This window comes from Anser brachyrhynchus, assembly GCF_964034855.1.
Source record: "Anser brachyrhynchus genome assembly, chromosome: Z".
NCBI classification, from domain to species: domain Eukaryota; kingdom Metazoa; phylum Chordata; class Aves; order Anseriformes; family Anatidae; genus Anser; species Anser brachyrhynchus.
This window is the reverse complement of record NC_137697.1, coordinates 45,456,515-45,475,545: the sequence shown is the minus strand read 5'-3', so window position 1 is coordinate 45,475,545 and position 19,031 is coordinate 45,456,515. Positions and strand designations below refer to the sequence as shown.

The 19,031-nt window shown below is 42.4% G+C and overlaps 1 protein-coding gene and 2 long non-coding RNA genes across 5 annotated transcripts in view; 2 read left to right on the top strand and 1 right to left on the bottom strand.

Moving 5' to 3' along the window:
- The window catches only part of MARCHF3 (membrane associated ring-CH-type finger 3), a 20,067-nt gene continuing 1,036 nt past the window's right edge, over positions 1-19,031 (bottom strand). The window contains exons 2-5 of one of the 3 annotated variants that reach the window (XM_080574328.1): positions 18,443-18,650; positions 5,204-5,413; positions 1,837-1,900; positions 1-457 (exon numbers count right to left, since the gene is read on the bottom strand). In XM_080574328.1, the coding sequence (XP_080430454.1) occupies positions 1,883-1,900; positions 5,204-5,413; positions 18,443-18,650 (436 nt within the window). In that variant the 3' untranslated portion in view covers positions 1-457; positions 1,837-1,882. The remainder of the gene's footprint in view (positions 458-1,836; positions 1,901-5,203; positions 5,414-18,442; positions 18,651-19,031) is intronic. The other 2 variants (XM_080574326.1, XM_080574327.1) reach the window with 2 other exon arrangements.
- LOC308185785 lies at positions 5,423-13,499 on the top strand. The gene is made up of 2 exons (XR_013943754.1): positions 5,423-12,134; positions 12,827-13,499. It is a non-coding gene; the product is annotated as an uncharacterized lncRNA (long non-coding RNA).
- The window catches only part of LOC308185784, a 27,672-nt gene continuing 27,266 nt past the window's right edge, over positions 18,626-19,031 (top strand). The window contains exon 1 of the long non-coding RNA XR_013943753.1: positions 18,626-18,986. This is a non-coding gene — a long non-coding RNA (uncharacterized lncRNA). The remainder of the gene's footprint in view (positions 18,987-19,031) is intronic.

Below are 19,031 nucleotides of genomic sequence, written 5' to 3'. Positions count from 1 at the left end.
TTTTGCATTGTTAATTATCATAGTTTAATATTTTTAAACAATAGAAAAGTTTGCATCACTTGTTGATGCAAGTATTAACACGAGCTTCCATATAGTATCTGCTAAATAAACATGTTTGGCAGCTTAGCAAATATCATATGATTGCAGCATCCATGATTTGAATTCAGACAGTGATTTCTTCCTCTGCGAAGAGTTTGTAAATCAGAACAGCACACTAGTGGGTTCTGGACAATGTCTGAGCCCAACGAGTTTGAGGAAAATATTTTTAGTGCACAGACCCAGTGCAGAAATCCCCAGATCAGACGATTGTCTCCTTTGAGTTCCTTTTGACTGATGGCAGGCCCAGCAGGGACTGCTGGTTGGAGGGAACATTGGCAGACTTCGGGATTAGGAGTATCACCCGCTGATTGGTCCGACGCCATTCGTTGTATAATCTGCAATGATATCTAAATGATACCTGCAGAGAGAAAAGAGGAGCAGTGCACTTAGAATCACTTCACTCCTCTGTGGAATCAATTAGGGTTGCAGGAGGGAAACCTTCAAGTGAGACAAAATGCATATATTGGGTGGAATAAAACTGAGCAAAAAAGTGGTTGGCAAAGATCAGACCTAACATACAGATGGCAGGTTCCCCACATATCCACGGCGGAAGAGAAAAGCAGCTTGTGCCCTACCTTCTGCTATTGCCCACCGCCCATTCCCTTTTTATAAAATTAAAAATTGGACATCCTGCCAGTATTTCCCAAGAACTAGAATTACGGGTAGCCATTTACAACCAGATGAATTTGGGTTTGAGTTTTTAAACTGACAAGAAATGGAGCTGGCTGGATGGTGAAGACTTGCAGGTAGCTAAGGTGTGCATACACTGGCAGGGTCATATGTTCTACCTTGTAATGGCTTTATTGCTGTATGCATCGAGCTCAGGGTTGCTCAGACACAGCGAGGAGTAAGCCATCTTCTCACTGTCTTAGAATTAGTGTCTCAAACGAGGTTGTCTTCTGAGTTAATTTAATCAGCTAAGCCTCAATGTGGTTCTGCTAACAGTGGAAGAGAAATGACTGCTATGGATATATGCAAGATAGCTTGGCCCGGTAATTTTTTCAAAAATAGTTTACTGCTTATTTTAGTGACAATCAATTGCAGTGAGTTAAGTCTGTGTAAGATGCTGTACATTCACAGCTTTATTAAAAGCTGTTAGCAGGCTTGGTACCTTTTGGGTGAAACATGCCAAATGACAATTACAACGTTACTGAGCTGTGGGCAGGAGAGAACTAAGCAGTGAGCGCAGAAGGAACCTTGTCTTGTTAGCTATTCTGTTTTCATGCGCAGCCTGTTATTTGTCATTAATTTTTATGCACCTGTGCCACTTCTGTGGGTCGCTGCTATTCAGAGGGTAGAAGGTGCCATGCAGATGCTGTATCTGGAGGTAACATGCTTGGTTTGCACAGGCAGATGGAAGGAACTGCTGTTTGCAGCAAAGAGTTTGCTTCCAACCAGTGTCTCTGTCAAAGGGGCTGTGCTGCTTGGTTCCCTACCCCCTGTGGCAGTGCCAGTGTGGTGTGGAGTGACTGCAAAGCCTGGAGTTTTTGTGTAAGGCAACAACATGCCTATGAATGTACTCTTCAAAATCCTTTCTTAGTGCAAAGGGGTGCTTTTAGCTAAATAAATGATTTACCATTCTATAAAATCCTACTAGGGACAGAAAAAAAAATAAAATTGTTTTTTTTATTATATCTTTATCCAGTTGTCTGCTGTTAACAAGGGAAACCCACAGAGCTTTTGTTCAATAGCAGTTGCCCAAAGACAGCTCTTCCAACAGATGAATACATTCCCCACCTTTCGATCTCCTCTGCTCCCCCTGAAGGTAAAGCAGCCTGCATCTTCATTTCTGTGGAACATCCTATGTGTAAGGACATGAGAAATCTCTTTTAAAAAAAGAGCTGCAGTATCAGCAGAATTCATGTGATACTTAAAAAAAAAAAAAAAAAGAAAAGAAAAGAAAAAAGAAAAAAACTGCAAAGATGAATGCCATGCAAAGTGCTGTGACAGCTTCAGAGGAGCAAGTTGGAGTTTAGGATGGGTTATCCAGTAGCATCACATCAGAGTCTTTGAGAAACAGCTACATTGTTAATCCAAGCTTTAATTGTTTGTTTGTTTAAGGCATTTTTAGAGGATATCCCAGTTAAGTTTGACAGCTTGTTTACAATGGGTTCTTGCCTGAAGGCAGTTTCCAAGTGATGTCAGCTACTCAATTTCATGGAGAGCCAGCGTTTCTCATCCTAAACACTTGCACTGGATGGGAAACTCGAGATACTGAACAAAAGCCTGTTTTCACACTGGTCCTTGCCACGCTGAAGTTCTTTGTTCACCTTTTCAATAGGATAGCAAGGGGAGATGTCTGTCTTTCTAATTTGGATTCATTTAGGCTAGCCTTTGTTTTTAACCAACGGTTATGTTCTACTGGAAGCTGCACGGCCAAATCCTATTGCACCCCAATCCCTATCGATCTTATAGAAATCAAGATTACCTAGGTGTGAGAAAGCAGAATGTGGCCCTGAATTCTTAAATAGAAATCTCCGTTTTGTCTGAAGCTTTCATCTTGGGCATAGCAGGCTATATATATATGTGGTGGTAGATCAGTTACAGTGATCAAACATGTTGGAAAAGTAACAGTATTTTTATGGAGAACTTGGCTGTTTTAGGGGAAGGGATAAAATAGATTCTTGGATGCTAAAAACAGCATCTCTCCCATTTTCACTGGGCTACTGCGGTGTGCAAATAATCTATATGCCAGCTTTTGCCTCCAGAGAAAATAAACTGATTTATTGGAATTAAAATGAAGCTGTAGTTTTCTTAATTTTCCCAGGTCCTAGAGGAGCATTATATCACATGTTGTGTGTAATTTACCCAACAGCACTCAATATATTCCCTGTACAGCCTTAACTAAGCAAGAAGTACAGGATTCACCCATCTGCTAGGCCTTGAAAAGTAGGGAATAAAAAAAAATAAAAAATAGGGAGGGTGCTGCTGAAGCGCTCGATGGGGTTAGCACTTCTGCTGGCAGGTCAACCCTTTCCTTCAGAGTGAGGGCAGTGTGGTGCTTCCCTGTACACGCAGGCTGGGGCTTTCCTGTGTGACTGGTGCATCCCAGGCTGCTGAGCACACCGCCCGTGTGTAGAGTGCTCAGTGCTGTTTGTAAAGTAGTTGTATTAAACCTCTACCTTGCCTTTATAGCCCTGCCTTCTGATGAAGCATGTGAGAATGCGCTGGCAGCTGAGCCCGTTGGCTTACTTTACAGATGTACATAAACGTCGGCTAAACTCTTTCATCCCGTGCTAATGCTGGGAGAGAAATGAGGGCACCTTCTGTACTGTGAACAGAGCCCGAGCATCCTTCCCACCACGTCTCCCTCTGCTCTACCCACTGGATTAACTCCAGGCTGAACAGGGCGTTTACTGTGTCCTGAAAGGCCTCCTGCCTTGCTCTTGCCTGATGGACAGAGTGCCTCATTAGCCCATCCGCCTCCTGCTGGGCTGAATGGCAGGTTACAACAGAACATCTTACACAACTCAGTGGGCATTAAAGATACTGTATTTCAATTAAACCAACCGAGATATGCATTTATATCAAGCTTGCTATCAACGCATTCTCCAAGTGCCAAATAACCTTAAGGTTAATAAAGGGCATGCAGATTTCTCGCTAAACTTCTGAAGGGGGGAAGTTATAAAGTGAATAGAGGTCATTTTTACCACTACCAGTGCAATAGCAATAAATGCTGATGGTGATTACAGCTGAGATGCTCCAGAAGTATTAATGAGCAAGGCTGGATATGTCCACATGTCACAAGTAATTTAACCAAGCAAATCAGCCAAACTGCCATTTCCAACTTAAAACCATTCTGATGTTTGTGATTTATATTATATATATATTAAAAAAAAAAAAAAAAACAAAACCTGGGCAGCATTTGGATTTCTAAGGCAGTCAAGTGCTAAGGCAATTTGAGCAACCTTTGCTTGACAACCCGAAGGAAATGTCTACACACAGTGTGGCAGGAAACCTAAGCGCCCCGTCGCTGCTGGAGTAGCTGCCTTCCTGTCATAGGGCAGCGCTGCTGCTTTATGGGGAAAGGAAGCAGAAGCAAAGAAAAGTGAAACTGCAGGAGGCTGAGGCAAAACTCTGAGATTTCTCTACTACTGTGTTAAAATTAGCCTGAAGTCCTCTGTGGATGAGCTGAGGTTTTACTGTTCTGAACGAAGTGAAAGAGCTGTTACCTTTCATAGCCTTCTTGGAGCTCCTCGTTAGTTATTGGGGGGGGGATTTTTATTTGTTTCTTCCTTCTCTTTTTCAAACTTATTGATACCAATTCAAACTATTCAAACTATTCAAACAATTCAAACTGATTCAAACTATTGATACCAATGCATAGTTAATTCTCTTTTGTGTGAAAGAGATAAAAAATGTACTTGGAGGAAAGGGCAAGATGACCCAGGCCTTGGAGATGTCTAAAGGATGATTAACAGAGGAACTGCTCATCAGGAAGACCGTTCTGTTGACATTCTTGGGGGAAACATCCTGATGTATGCCCTTGAATCAATGTAACATGAATAGTTCTATCACAGCATCACAGTTGAGTGAAAAACAAAGATTATGAGTATTGTGATGTGAACTATCTGTGAACTATCCTCCTTATACAGTAAAAATCATGCCCCTAGGCTGGGAGACCCCACCCCAGCAAGGGACCCTTCCTCTTTGAGGATGCGCAGAATAACTCTGTGGTGTCAGCAGTGTGCTAATGATGTAACCACTCGGGGGCTAGGGTCTCCTACAAACATGTAAGTGTAGTGATAAGGGATTGTACAAAGAGCAGCATGGAAAATTCTTAGGTGTGCCAGCTTTGTGGGAAACCACCTGGTACCTAGACTTGCACAACTCTTCCTCTCTCCATCTTGTTATCCTCTCCAGTGTCTGGGATTTGGGAATTACTGATCTGAAATGTACAGCATCTTTCTAGCTTTCCACAGAACTTAACAGCTATGTAACCACATGATTTCTTGTAGTTGTATATTTATACCAGCACTAAGCGTAAGTGACACTTCATACAATAGTCCACCCACTCTGCAGCACTCTGTGGCAGAGGTGCAATTAATTTTCTGATTTACTCTTTCCCTCACTCCTGTGAGTTGAATATGAAACCGATACTTACTAGGGTCCAAAAGAGGTAAATAGTGAAGAGTGCGACAGTGAGTGCAATGAGGCCAACAGCTTCTAGCCTACTACTAAAGTGCAGGTGGTCCACAGCTCCTCGTAGACACAGCCAGCCAGAGATGGTTGCCAGCGGCGTTATGAACAAGAAGCACACCATGTCTCCAAAGAGAGTCCGTTTCTCATGCTGGGGGCCTGGGTTCCTCAGCCACTGCAGGCAAAACGCAGACAAAACAAGTGTCAGCAAGGGGAGCACGTGGGACCTGAGATGAGCTGCTTGCTTGTGAAACGCGGGCCTGCCCCTTCGGGAAGGGCAAACAGAGACCGCACGCGGGACAGCCTTGGCTGTCCCTAGAGAGCTCCCACCTGAAGTTATCCCTCTTGCTGAGGCACACCTCCTGCCATACGTACCCACAGCATCATTTGTGCAGCTGTAGAAAAGCTGACTTGAGAAGGGGACACGTTTCACCGAAATGTGCTGGCAAAATTCTGCCCATGGCATTTGGCTGCTGAAATGTTTCAGAAACTCCCTTCTCAACGCAGAAAGAATCACACGCTCTTCTGACAACTCCAGAGCACAGACACTGTTTGTTAGTGGTTTGTATCCTACTTTAAGATTATATTTATTTATTTTAATTCTGCTCATAATATCGGCAAAGCCATTATTAACTTGCTTTCAGGTATCTGCATGCAAGCAGAGCTGGATTCACACAAGGTTACTTTTACTAAGAGGACATTAATCTTGCAGAACAGAGTGCCTGAAAGTCAACTGCTGGAGTGAAGGCTGATTGAACAGCTATCAATCCTGCATGCCCCTGTTTCTATAAACAGGATTTCAGGTCACAGAGGTGAAGGAAGTTCAGCCTACAACAGCACACCAAGCTCTTTTAATATAAAAACCTCATCACTTAAGTCAATCTTTAAACAGGATGACTACCAAGCCATGCAACTTTTTGCTGTGGAAAGGTGAAGGATTTGGGCAGATCGTCGCACTCCTGCCAGCAGTGCTCCCGTTCTCTGCTGTCAGTGCAACAGAAAAGCCACGTTGGCTGCAGCAAGGATGCTCACCTAGGCATCCCACCTGTTCTTTTCAAACTCCGCTTCATCTTCTCCTGCTTTGCCTGCTCCAGGAAAACAAACGCAGCACTTCTCTCTCCATCTTAATACGGGGTAAAACCACTGTCAGGAAATCAATTGCAACCAGGAGCAGGAAGCCACTGGCTCTAGCCCAGCACTATCAGGATAGGCCCAAATCACCAGACAAGTTTGTCTTGGCCTCACCCTCTCTCAGATGGAAATACACAGTGACTACTTCACAAAATTTGTGAGGTTTCACTGCAACACAGTAACACAGTGGCCTACATCCATTTCAAGTATGACTCAGGAATTCAGGAGAACATAAAAATAAATTAAAAAAAAAAACAGTAACTATTTTTTTTCTTGATTTGCCTTTTAAAATCCTAACAAAGTGTGAAGTGCCTTGTAACTACTTTGTATGACTATAAGCTTCTGCAAGAGGGTGCAAGGGAAGACGCTATTTAAAGAGGGAGGCTGAACGATGATCCTTCCCTTCCAAGCAGAGTCTAAACCCGAAGATGAACAAGAACACCCAAATGCCAGGAGCAAGGGCTGATGCCAACCAGCAGCAGAGTGCCCATCCGTCCGCTCACATGCTCCCACCCCAGGAGGATGGGACAGAGGGCAAAGGTCTTGCAAGCAGAGCTTGCCTCAGCAGGGCTTGCACAAAGTGAGGAGACTTAGCTTTACACTCGAACAGGTTGTCATTTTACTGTAAATTTACAGAGAATACCGTAAAGTCACGTGTGAAAGGCTCGCAGCCACTTTCCTCAGAGTCTTCATTTCATTTACTGAAAAACACTCCCAGGGGCGTATGCTTCACTGTTCCAGGTTATATTTGGATGCTTCTAGACATGACTGATTGCAACCTTCACCTTGTTCAATTTCCATGAATCCCCGTAATGAGAAACCACCAGGAAAATGAGAGGAACTGAAAGTGCCTGGCAGTGGGGATTCTGCTTTTAAAGGCGACTGCCAAAAGGGTTTTCAAAACATATTTGTTTAAAAGATGACCTGCCAGAGAACTGCTGAGCACCTGCACTTCTCCTTCACCTCAGTGGGAACTGCAGGTGTTCACTGCTTTTCCAAGGCAAGCCTTAAAAAGCCAGGAGCTCCACAGCTCAGCACCGTGCGTCCTGGCAGCTGGGTGGCGAAGAAGACAGGGCAACATCCCTGAGCCCTTTTAGCGCAGGTGACACCCTTGGACCACCACAGTCTGTGCCCTGAGGTATCCAGGTGGCTCAGCTAGAAAAGAAATGCTGCACCTGAGAGACACCCAAGAACAAGTACACACAAGGAATAATGCACGAGGGCGTTGTTGTCATCTCCCACTCCATGACTTTCACAAGATACAGTAGAAGGCACTGGGATTGAGACGGTATTTTATGGTGTTCCGATTACTGTGATCAAAAGCTTGAGCAGATAAAAAGCAGCCTGAGCATGCTTCACAGGCTGATGTCTTCAGGCGCTGTTTCTCTCTTGTCTGACCCACATGAACAAAGAATTAAACCTAAGCAATTCAGATATTAGATGAGGCCAGGACAGACAAAAGTAGTATTAAATAATAAATTAAAAAATAAAATGAAATTTTTACAGTCTAACCTTAAAAGCTGGTGTAATTTCACTAGCTATTTCTGAAATGGAAGTCAAAAGCAATGAATAAGTAACTTCAATGGGTATATGGATTTCAGTCACAGCATGTATTTTTCTCCTGAAGTAGTATACACATGTTTCTAAATATGCTCCTGTTTAGATTCTAGGTTTCAGTCTTCTGTTTTGGAAATGTGCACTGTCAAGTTACTTTATAGCTAAGAAGCCAAGTCAGCAAATCCTTTTGTGAAACTGAAACTCAGACAATGATTCCAGCAAAGTGCTGAGCTGATTAATTAGCATGGCAGTACAGGAGGGACTACCGCACTGGCAAAGAATAAGATGTAAGGCCGGATGCCACTGTCAGACCCGCACTGTGGTACTCTGAAATGTATTATATTAAAACGTGTCAATGTACTCAATTAATTCTGCAATAAATTGAGACCACGAGCAATAATTTCCACTTCTGAAAAGCAAGACAGCTCATAAAAAGGGTCACATTTGAAACAAAATACTGGCCTAGCTGGCAAGGCATTTTTTCGGTAAGTGCCATCTTAAAGTGAACATCGATTACTGTTCCAGATACACAGGCAGAGAACTATGGGGAGGTTTTGTTGAAATGACCCAAGATCGTTTGTCCCAACGCTGGGGAAAGGGCAATTCCTGTACGGGAGCAGCAGCAAATAGCCTGGGCAAGGCCACAGCTTCAGCCATGCAGCTCCTTGCTACGAGGAAGTAGCAAGGAAGCTCCTCCGAGATGCACTGGTGATGGTCTCCTGTGTTCAAGAAAGAATCACTTCAGCTGGTACAGAGAAGGGGCACCAAGAAAACCGAGAGCCCATTCTGCAAGAGCTGACTTTAAAAGTTTGACTCGTTTACCCCAGCAAGATCATGCTCTGTAAGTACACCTTGGGGACAGCCAGAAAACGGGAGAACAGATGGGGGACATCAGTGAAGGAGAAGTGCTACTTAAGCTAATAGACAATGCTGGCTTAAGAACAAATGACTAACAATTGGCCATAAATAAATTTAGGGTAAGAGTCGGAAAAAAATTCCCAGCCTTCAGAGGATCCAGTTCTGGAAGAGCCTCTCTAAGAGTGGTATAGGCTAAAACTCCACAGTTAATGAAAGAACTTTTGAAAAGGATGCTCGATGTACGGCATTTGGAATAGGAAACACCACTAGCACATCCAAGGCACCTTCATCTCACACTCTGACATGCGTAGTACACTTAGAAGGATCTGTTGCAGTTACATCGCAAAGCAGTGTTGAATTTAAATGATTACCTACTCCAGAAAGATAAAACAGAGCTCCTGAACTTCATCAGTCTCTGTGCTTCTTCCAATTGAATGGCAGCTGCAGCTCTGGGGAACTTTATATGGATTGTCAGCAGTCCCTGGAAGACTTTCGGTCTGTGTGCCAATTACTGGCTTCCAAAATTTCACCTGATATTTAAAACTGCACACAAAGCCAGATCTGTCCCCAAACCCCTTTCAACATGAATATACTGAGATGTTTACTTGACATTGTCAAACAAATTGAAACTTCAGGCCCCTGAGATGAGCAAATGCGCTCAGTTTCTTTTTAACTGGTTTATTTCATCATGTCTAAGCAAACATAACAAACCAGAGAAATGCTTATCTGAGATGTGAGACAAGCCGAGGCATGTGTGTGATGTGACAGAAAAGTGAAGTCTTCCATTCAAAGAAGGAAATAATCAGAACAAGCAGCAACTGAGGACCAGACACCTTCGAGAGGCTCTGGCTGGGAATTTATCAACCTAACGAAAATGAGTTGCCAGCAGGAAGCTGCTCCAAAACACCTCCAGAAGTCTGAGCTATTTCACCACTGCCAAAGGCCAAATTCTAGAAGCGCTCACTTCATAGATCTAACTTCAATTAAATGACTCACAAAAACTAAGCGAAGTACGTGCACAGTGTTTTCTGGATCAGATCCTAAGGCTACAATCAGTTTCTACTGAGAAGCCCTTTTTAGTTCAATACGTTCTGTTTGGAAAATTGATTTTACATAAATACTGCTTGAATTATACCAGCAACAAAGGAGATTCTGCAGAATATGAAGAAAATCCATCACACTGCTTTTTAGTTAAAGGTATTTAAATTGTTACCACAGACGAAGCAGGGGGAGGAGACAGGAAGGAATTGTCTTCCCTAAATGTGTTTCCCTTTGAACTAAAAATAGCTTATTACACATCAAACATGTCACTTCATTTCATTCTTTTCATGCTGATAGCCCTGCAGTGAATCTCGACAAAAGCAGCCTGTAAACAAGCAAAACTGCCAGTAATCATTGTCATTTCTGGTTTCATTCCTGCAATGACCAATAAGAGCATTTTCCTTTAGGCTTTAAGCCAAGAAAGGCTGATATTGCCTGTTTTTTTGAGAGCGTTTCTTTTGGATGAAAGATGTTTTAACAGACCAAGAGGACCGCTTATTGACCAAAAAAACCACACATAATAATTACACCTGAACAGGTAGTTTTGTTCAAATATTTACTTGAAAAATTCTAAGTTTTTTTTTTTTTTTGAAATGTTTTGAAACTAAGCTTACTGGAATGTAACTCAAAATAAAGTCTCTCAGAACAGAATGGTACGTATGTTCATTTCCAGTGCAATGAAACACTTTGGTTAACTCAGAACTTTTCTAGGTTAATGTTTTGCCAAGGAAAGCAAATATATGACTGCTACATTTTCATTGGAAAAAAACAAAACAAAACAAAACTTAAATTTCAGTTTTGAGTTTTCCTGCTCAGATCAGATATTCAGTTACTAGCACAGCATTATTGTCGTCAGTGATCTGCCTTTGGAAAAGTCGTGGTGATAACTGACGGAAATGCTCCTTTAGTCCCAGAGTCTAGATTTTCTAGCTTTCTGACAGTTAGAAACTAAAGATCTGAGCTCTGTTATCTTTGCTATGCTAGTGCTATGGCCTGTTCATAACTGAGTCTGCACTTAACCCTCATTTTAAATAAAGTTCCAGGGAGTATTTTCATTGTTGATGTCCAAAAAAGCCAAAGCTACTATGTGAAATACCAAAATAATTTCACTTGCATGTTTTTTTAAGTGGAGAGAGTAGAGTGTTTATTATAAAGATGGTCTAGGATACATTTTTTTGCTGTTGCTGTTTTGAAAAAAACAATATGCCACAGTGCAAATGAGAACCAACACTAGGCTGAAAGTAAGCAAGCAGTGTGCTGCAGGTTGTTGCTATCACACTACAACAGATTCTGCCACCTAGACCTCGGGTAGCCTGCAAGCTGAAAAGCAGATGTTTGATACACAGCGCTCCACCAAGCTGTGGAGCTGGCAGTGGCTGGTAAACGTGGTGTTCAGTTTCTGGATTATACAACGTTAATATCTAAAAACATGATTAGTAACTATATGATAGTTAAAACAAACAACAGAGCTTGCTGTGTTGCAAAAAAATCTATGAAACTTCTTGCAGGTCCAATTAAATGATATTGAATCCTTTAATATTAGTCTGGCTTACTGCTGGTCAGTTTTCCAGTTACCCACTTCTAGTTTATATTTCAGGTGATACTTCTAACAGGTAAAAGTTTTCAAGATACGTCAAGAAAAAAGGTTTTGTGGAACTCTGGGAGAAGTAGTTATTTCCTTTTATCTGTACGTTTTGCAAAGCCACCATTCTATTTTTGGATGAATGCCTTCCCAATTAGCCAAAAAAATGTATGCATTCAAGAAAAATCAATCAACAAAAATCACGTTTTTGCATTTTAAATACAAAGCAAGGCAGATTTGCTATCTGCAACACAAAGTTCAATACACTACAAATACCTTGATCTACAAGGTCAAATATACGGAAACTAATGATCCAATAAAAGCTTGTTAGCCCTCCCAAAAGTCAGACACACTGAAATTTTTCATCTTAGCAATTTTTTCACTAGAAGAAGCAACCTCTTGGCTGGCTCCTGGTGGTAGGAAATGCTACCTGCAGGACAGAGATGATAACCCCGCAGCCTAGAACTGCATTAGAGAATCACAATGTCCACAGAGAAGTCACCAATACCATAATCCGAAACACAAAGAGCTCTACCTTTAAAAAATCACAGTATCTTCCCTCATTTTAACTAGTCCTGAAAGAACAGTGATTGGCCTTTTCCACGGCAGCTATTTCCTCTCTGATTGTTCATTTACTTTCTCCTAGGAACTTTCCTCAACCCTTGATCACTGGTCCTTTAAATTTAGCAAAGAGCAGTTACAGATGTGACCCACAATCTGCTTGCTGGTAAATAATTTTTGCTTTTCTTCCTCAAGGTTTGGGTTTTGTTTTCTTTTGTGTTTGGCAGGAGAGTTGCTTTTGTTTGCATTCTTGCTCCCGGAACTATGAGAAAGATTTGTGCTTGGGAAAAGTGAAGCACTGTTGCCAAACTTTTCTGTAAAGAACATAAAATAACTACTTTGCTTCTCTTTATAGGACTTTATGAAGCTTTCTGCAGCTTGTTTTGGTCCTTGGACTTTTCCCCACTAGGAATGAATACAGAAGGGTATTCTAGGTGCAAAAAGTCACTCTTGAACAGCTCAGCTTTTAAAAATTGTGTGTGTCATTGGGTTAACTGTTATTTCTTTTTGTAACATGTAAACACATTTCTGCTAGAAATCTGCAAGGCTGCTTCAAATTCTTCCCATGTGACTTGGATCTCAAGGGGTTCTTTTTGCAGCTGAGGACTAGAAGGTACAAAAGCATCTCCACCAGTTTGCCCTTTTTGGGTCAAGACAAGAGGCAAGATGTATATACGTATGTATGCTAGTCAGTTAGAGAGTCCCTTGCAACACCCTCTGGATCTTCACGGACTCTCTTTTCCAAAGTGCTAGTGCTGTCCCAGTGCCCATTTGTTTAAGTTGGTGTAATTTTTTTTTCTTTCTTTTTTTTTTTTTTTTTTCTGGCTAGCCTCTCTTTCCAACATTTTTTTTTTTTAGTTGCTCATGGGCACTTTCCCTGTCGCCAGTGCTTCTGTACTCCATTGCCATCTTTGCAATGTGCTCCAGCGATCCCGAGTGCATCCTCTATTACTTTCAGAAGCAGGTGATGCACCTATCTGCTCCTGGCATGAACATGCTGCACAGACAGCCACAGCTCCTCTGTGCTCTGAGATTTATGGAAGACATCCCTGCTGGTGACTACGCCAAGTTACCATTTTCCTTCTGGCTTTGAGAGCAACCCTTCTACAAACTACATGCAGCAAATCTGGTGTGTCTTCATCATTATTTAATGTAATCGATTGTTAACGACGTGCTTCACTGAGTAGTGGAGGGAAAAGTAAGTGAAAAGAAACCCAACAGATAAAAAGAGCATGACTCAGAGCCTTGCACGAAAAGTAAATTCAGATTTCAGCGTACAGCTCCTGGAAGTTTTAAATTATAATGCAAGTTCTTCTTAACCACTTCCCCTCTTTCTTTTTCTTTTCTAGTATGAGCTCCAAAGGCAGAAATAGATTAGGGAAAAAACTGTAGTTAATTTCTACTCTTTATTGTGATGTTTGTCCTGACTATTCATTCTTTCATGCTGTTTTGCTGAAGAGTTTTGTGTTGTTAATGAAATGCTTTTTGTTCTCTTGTTTGTTTGGAAAAAAAAAAAAAAAGGAAAAAAGAAACGAAGAACCAATAGATACCAAATGGATTGGCCTTATTGAAAGAATAATGTAAAAGTGAAAGGTTTATAAAATCACCAACTGAAACTGCTGTAATTTGATTTCAATGTGTTTGTTTTGAGACCCTTCTAGGTGTGTCACAAGGAATATCAGGTCTATCCATATCAATCCCAGTATCAGACTTCTTTCCTCCAGCATCTGGGGTTTCAGCTACTTTATCCTAGGTGCTCTGTGACAAATGTGCTAGGCTCCCACTGTCACTGAGGAGACAAGGACACTGGGGAAAAGTAGGGCTACTCAGCAGTAGCTGCTTATTGTTCAAAGATTCATCATCCCCAGGCATATGCCCAACATAAGACTTTCATGTGCGCAAGCTGACATGCCGTAGACCTCTTGTTTCCAGCAGACTGCAGAGGCAGAGGTGCTGCACATCTAGTATGTGGTAGAATAGGTGGGATCAGATCTTTCCGGTAACAAGCCGTACGTTTTGAATTGAATTTTGCAGTATCACAAGCGACTGAGGAGAATGTGCACGTACTGGAAACGTGTAAATTGACAACATATGTTGGATTACGGGCAAATAGACTGTAGTGCAGTGGATGACTACAAACAATCTAAAAGAGGAGCTCTGAAATCAAGAGAAATGCCTAGACTTGCTAAATTGATGCTTGCCAAGTGCCTGAACAGCAGCAAGTGGTCTAGCAAAAACATGACTAAATGGCAGCTCCAAAGAGGATATGGAAAGTTTGTGCTACAGCAGATTACCGCTGCTTGAGGTAATTGAGGTTATTTCAGTTTTCTCAATGCCAGAGCTTGCTGGGTGCCCTCTCCAGAAGGGAAATGAACAAAATAACCCAGTGACCTTTAGCCTGAAAAAGCGCTTTTTCTATCAAACTCCATCTCCTACTTCGTCCATTTTAACAATGTACCAAGTTCTCCAATGTACGAAGAACTTAACATTTTAACATTGTACCAAGAACTCCTTCAGGCTGACCAACCTTTGACAAACACCTGCAGAGGAGATGAAATGTGTGCATTTCCCTGGTGTGTGCTTCTTTCACTTGGTGAAGACCAATACACAGAGCGCTTCCACCCAATGCAGCAGGGGGTAAAAGACAAAAACAAGAGGATGGCAGAGAGGTATAAAAACAAATTCATTTGTTTTCCTCCTGTTTTAGTCCATTTGTCCCAGCATCAGAGAAAGACAAAGGACCATAGCTTGCACATGCTACTACCCAGAATCATGACACAATGACTTGGGGCACAAAAGATGGGTGGCAAGGAACAAATTGCTGTCCTTGGATGCTATAGGTGCAGCCAATCCACACCATAAAACTAAATCCGTTGTTCAGAAACACGTTTCTTCTGGCAAAAAGAATCTGGGTTAAAATAAGAAGAGGTCAAGGAATGCATGAAACTTCACAATGAGAAGGTTGGATGGATCAGCCTGACACTGGTTCCTGCCTGTCTGGTGCAGGCTGTGGGCTTCAGCAGATAGCACACCTATGGGGAGATGTTTCACCCCCAGACAACAGAAGCATGCCATATGTCACAGACAAAGGAATGTCACCAAGGAGAAGTACATAGTTTGAAACTTAGTTGACCAAAAAGAAGCTCATGGTGGAGAAAAGATACAAGAGATAAAAGAGGAAATGAAGGTCAAAATCAAAGCTATTTTACCTCTGCTTTTGTTTGTAACAAAAAGCCAGGAAAAAAACAACAGCAATAACAACAACAAAACAGGCTGCTGCCCACAATGTAAGCTGAGGAGAGAAAGCAAAGCTGGATCCCTGCATTTGTGCATCCTGTGCATGAAGTGTGCAGGAGGCAGGATACAGTTGTAGAGATTTCTCCCCTCTATCTGAGCTAAAGATCTCCAGTTTGAGCACATGGGCCCACACCCTTAGAGTGAACCCGGGCAATTGCTTAAAAGAAGGTAAAAAGCCATCTTGCAATAAATTTTCATGGAGTACTTGCTCTCGTTTCATAATGAACTAATGACAAATTGACAGCATGGGTGAGGAAGAAATGGAATGGGTTCACTAACCTGCTCTGACCAAGTCATTAAGCGCAGCAAGAAATCCTCTGCTGTTTCCATAATAATGTACACAGGGGAGGGAGGAATATGGCTGAACAAGCAGCCCTGCCACTTACTGCTCACTTCATTTCAAGCCCACTACTGATGCAGCATCTCTTGGGTGCTAACAGCATGAATGCCTGTCAGATATGACATTTCTGGATAAAGCCAGTAAAGTAACTCAATTTGGTTCCACTGAGATTTCCTTCACACTCATGGCTAAGCCCCATAGGAGATAGTGATCAAGCCAATTAAAGGGGTAAGGAGAAATAATAGCGTTTGTTGTTGTTGTTGTTTTGTTTGTTTGTTTGTTTTTGTTTTGTTTTGTTTTCCCCATTTAAGAAAGTGAGTAATATTTCTCTGAACAGGCAGAAGTATTTTTTTTTTTTTCCTGATGGAAAAACTCTAAATCTCTAGCAGAAAACACAAATATGATGATAGATTGCTTCAAGCATTTTTATACTACTTGTCGCTGACCAATGGATGGGATACAGTCTCCGCATGACATATGACCTGCTGAGGAATTACTGGATAAGCATGTATTGGCTACGCTCTACAAATGGCTTTATGAGTATAATAGCCCCTCTTGACCTCCCAAAATGCATTGGTAAACTCATCTTTCACCTCCACTGAAAGGACCATTTACCATTTCCATTATCTAGTTGAGAGGAACATTTGGAGAACTAATTATCTTACTAAGTGAAGAGAACTTTGACTCTGGTATTGCCTCACACTGTCAGCTGTGCCAGCACCTCGCAGGAGGGGAACAGCTCTAGGGAGCTGATGATACTTGCCTGATTTGTCATCCCCTCAGACAAACACAACCCTTTATCGGCACTTGATGGAGTTAGAAGCAGGTGGTCACTCTGGCTTGTCTCTAGTCCAAACATTACAGCAGGTTTTTGTGAAAATTTGTCCTGCTGCATCTGATAATCCTCCCTCCATGCCTCGCTACCCCAGGTGATACAGGGAGATAGACAGGACAGTGCTCTTAGGGCACAGGCAATGACAGAATCTGGCAACTTGCATCTGGTTTACTTGTGCTTTGGGAACTTCCAGATCTGCTGTAACTGTTTGCATGGGGAGGTTTTGGGATTTCAAAGCACTGTGCATTAAATTAGTACAAACTTTAAGTACAAATCTAAATTATAGCAAAAGAAATCAAAAAGTTTGGCTGATGTCTTTCTGCTTAGATTTGTCCCATTACTCCTTATCTCTGCTGCTCTCAGCTTTAAAAGTATAAATCCGATTCCCTTCTAAATCAAAAAAGTACTCCTTCTACAAGACTGCAAAGGACTTTAAAAGAGTGAGTTGCTGTCATATTACAAGCTTTTCTGCAACAGCACGTAATTGTTATCGACTGTGTTAAAATACTGTGGATGTGGTAGCTGAGAAGCAAGAAAGGATTAGGTAGTAAAGAGAAAAACATCAATTAACAATGAGTACCATGTTTCAGAATTGTTTCTGCACCTGCTTCTCGTTTATCCTCAGCTGAGAAACAAAAGGCAGGTTTTAGTTATTGCTATTATATATATATACACATAATATATAGATCATATAATGTATATAATATACAATATAGAATGTACATTATATCAGATTATAATATTATTGCTCTTTTGGCAAAAGAGAGGCTCCCTTCAGCAGGGAGCAATCAAGCGACCGGACTCCCCCAGCCTGGGCAGGGTTGGCTTTTGCCTTCAACATCTTCAGTACCCATTAGCCCAGAGAAATGTCACACCCCATTTGTGCAGAGGAAGCCTCTCAAGCAGCCCTTGTGAGGGCATAGCCTAAAGAAGGCGGACTCCAAAATCAAACCGCTCTGCACTGTCTCAGCGTTGTTTGTTTTGCAGTTGGTATTATCCTGTATCCTCTGACCCATGAGTGAGGGCGAAACAAGATGCCCTCTCTCCCTTATTTTTAATAGCCTGTCTCCTTCAACAGCTCTGCTACAGGTTACAGTAACAATGAAGGAGGACACGCTTAGCATGTGAGCACCTGCATCACTAACTGCTACAGCAAGATGCTTCTCATTACTTCTGAAAAATGTTACTCTTTGCAATTCACTTTTAATTCCAACACAAACCATAAATTTTACCTTTTTTTTTTTTTCCCCCCCAAAGCAAAATAAAGGAGAAAGATCATTAACAATGTAAAGATAATGATCTTGGCTTCTATTTCTTTTTTTTTTCTTCTTTTTTCTTTTTTTTTCCCTGGGGGTACAAAAAAAAAGCTGGCAAATTTCATGCAGCCACTAAAGCATCTATAGTTGGCCCATAACTGAATTTTAATTGATAAGGGAGAAACAATTGCCCAATTCACTGTCTGGTCTGGTACACAGGCAAGAGGAGGCCAAAAGGTCATTCAAGAGCGGCTGGAGATGCCAGACACTGAGCAAAACCAATTCCTTCTTGTGGGCTTGACACAGAGGCTAGGTTTATAAGGCTCTTTGGTTTGTTTTCCCTCTCTCAAAAGCAAACAAAATAAAACAAAAAGTAGTTCCTGGCCTATATTAAATGTTCTGAATAATGATGTTGTCGAGCAGTAACTACTGCTTTGTAGTGACACACCTCTCCTCCATCCTCTATTGAGCTCCTGGTGCACTACGTATCCCCTGCACACTGCTCCCCAGACCTCTGCTTCTGTTTACAGTGAAGCAAAAACATCATTCCCGTTCTTTTCGCTTGTTTCGATTTTGTTGGAAACACGGGTTTTGCTGTTCCTGCCCTTTCCTTGAGCTCCCACTGCTGCCTTGCAAAGCCCCAAACTGACAGCTTGCCCTTGTTTCGGCGGAGGCTTCGTGATGCCTACGTAAAAGCGGACAGGGCTCACTTACTGAGCTCTGGGGGACGTGCCCCGAGTACTGACCTCTACCAGCGGCCTGGGTTTGCGCTCCACTGCAAACCTGAAGTGGCAGAGCTCACAGTAGCTGGTGTTTGAGGACGACAGCCAGTGCTCCAGGCAGCTGCGGTGGATAGTCCCCAGGGTCCCCGTGCACTCGCAGGGGGAGAGCAGGTCTTCCTGGCTGCTGCCCTCGTGGCAGATCCTGCACATTGGCCGGTCATTGAAGGGGCTGCTGGAGGAGAAGGGAGAAGCCGCCGGTCAGCACGCAGGGCCGTGATCTGGAGTGTCCCTCTTCCTGCGTGCGTCACTAACTCACAAGGCAGGAAACTTCTGTGGCATGTGTGCTGTGCTCTGTAGTCAGCACAGCAGGCTGCTAGGCTAGAGACCGAAGGCACTTTGATAAGCTCGTTTAAAGCACCTCCTCGGTGGGGCTAAAAACGTGGAGGAGGAAAAAAGGAAAAAAAAACATGCAGAAGAGGGCAGGTGAGTGCAGGGTGCCTCTGTAGCGCCGCATTTCTCACCTCCTTGCAACAGCAGAGGAGCTTCAGGAAATCCCCAAACCCATCAGGTAAGTTCCACGGGCTGGCGATGATCCGCAACACCTCCTCAGAGC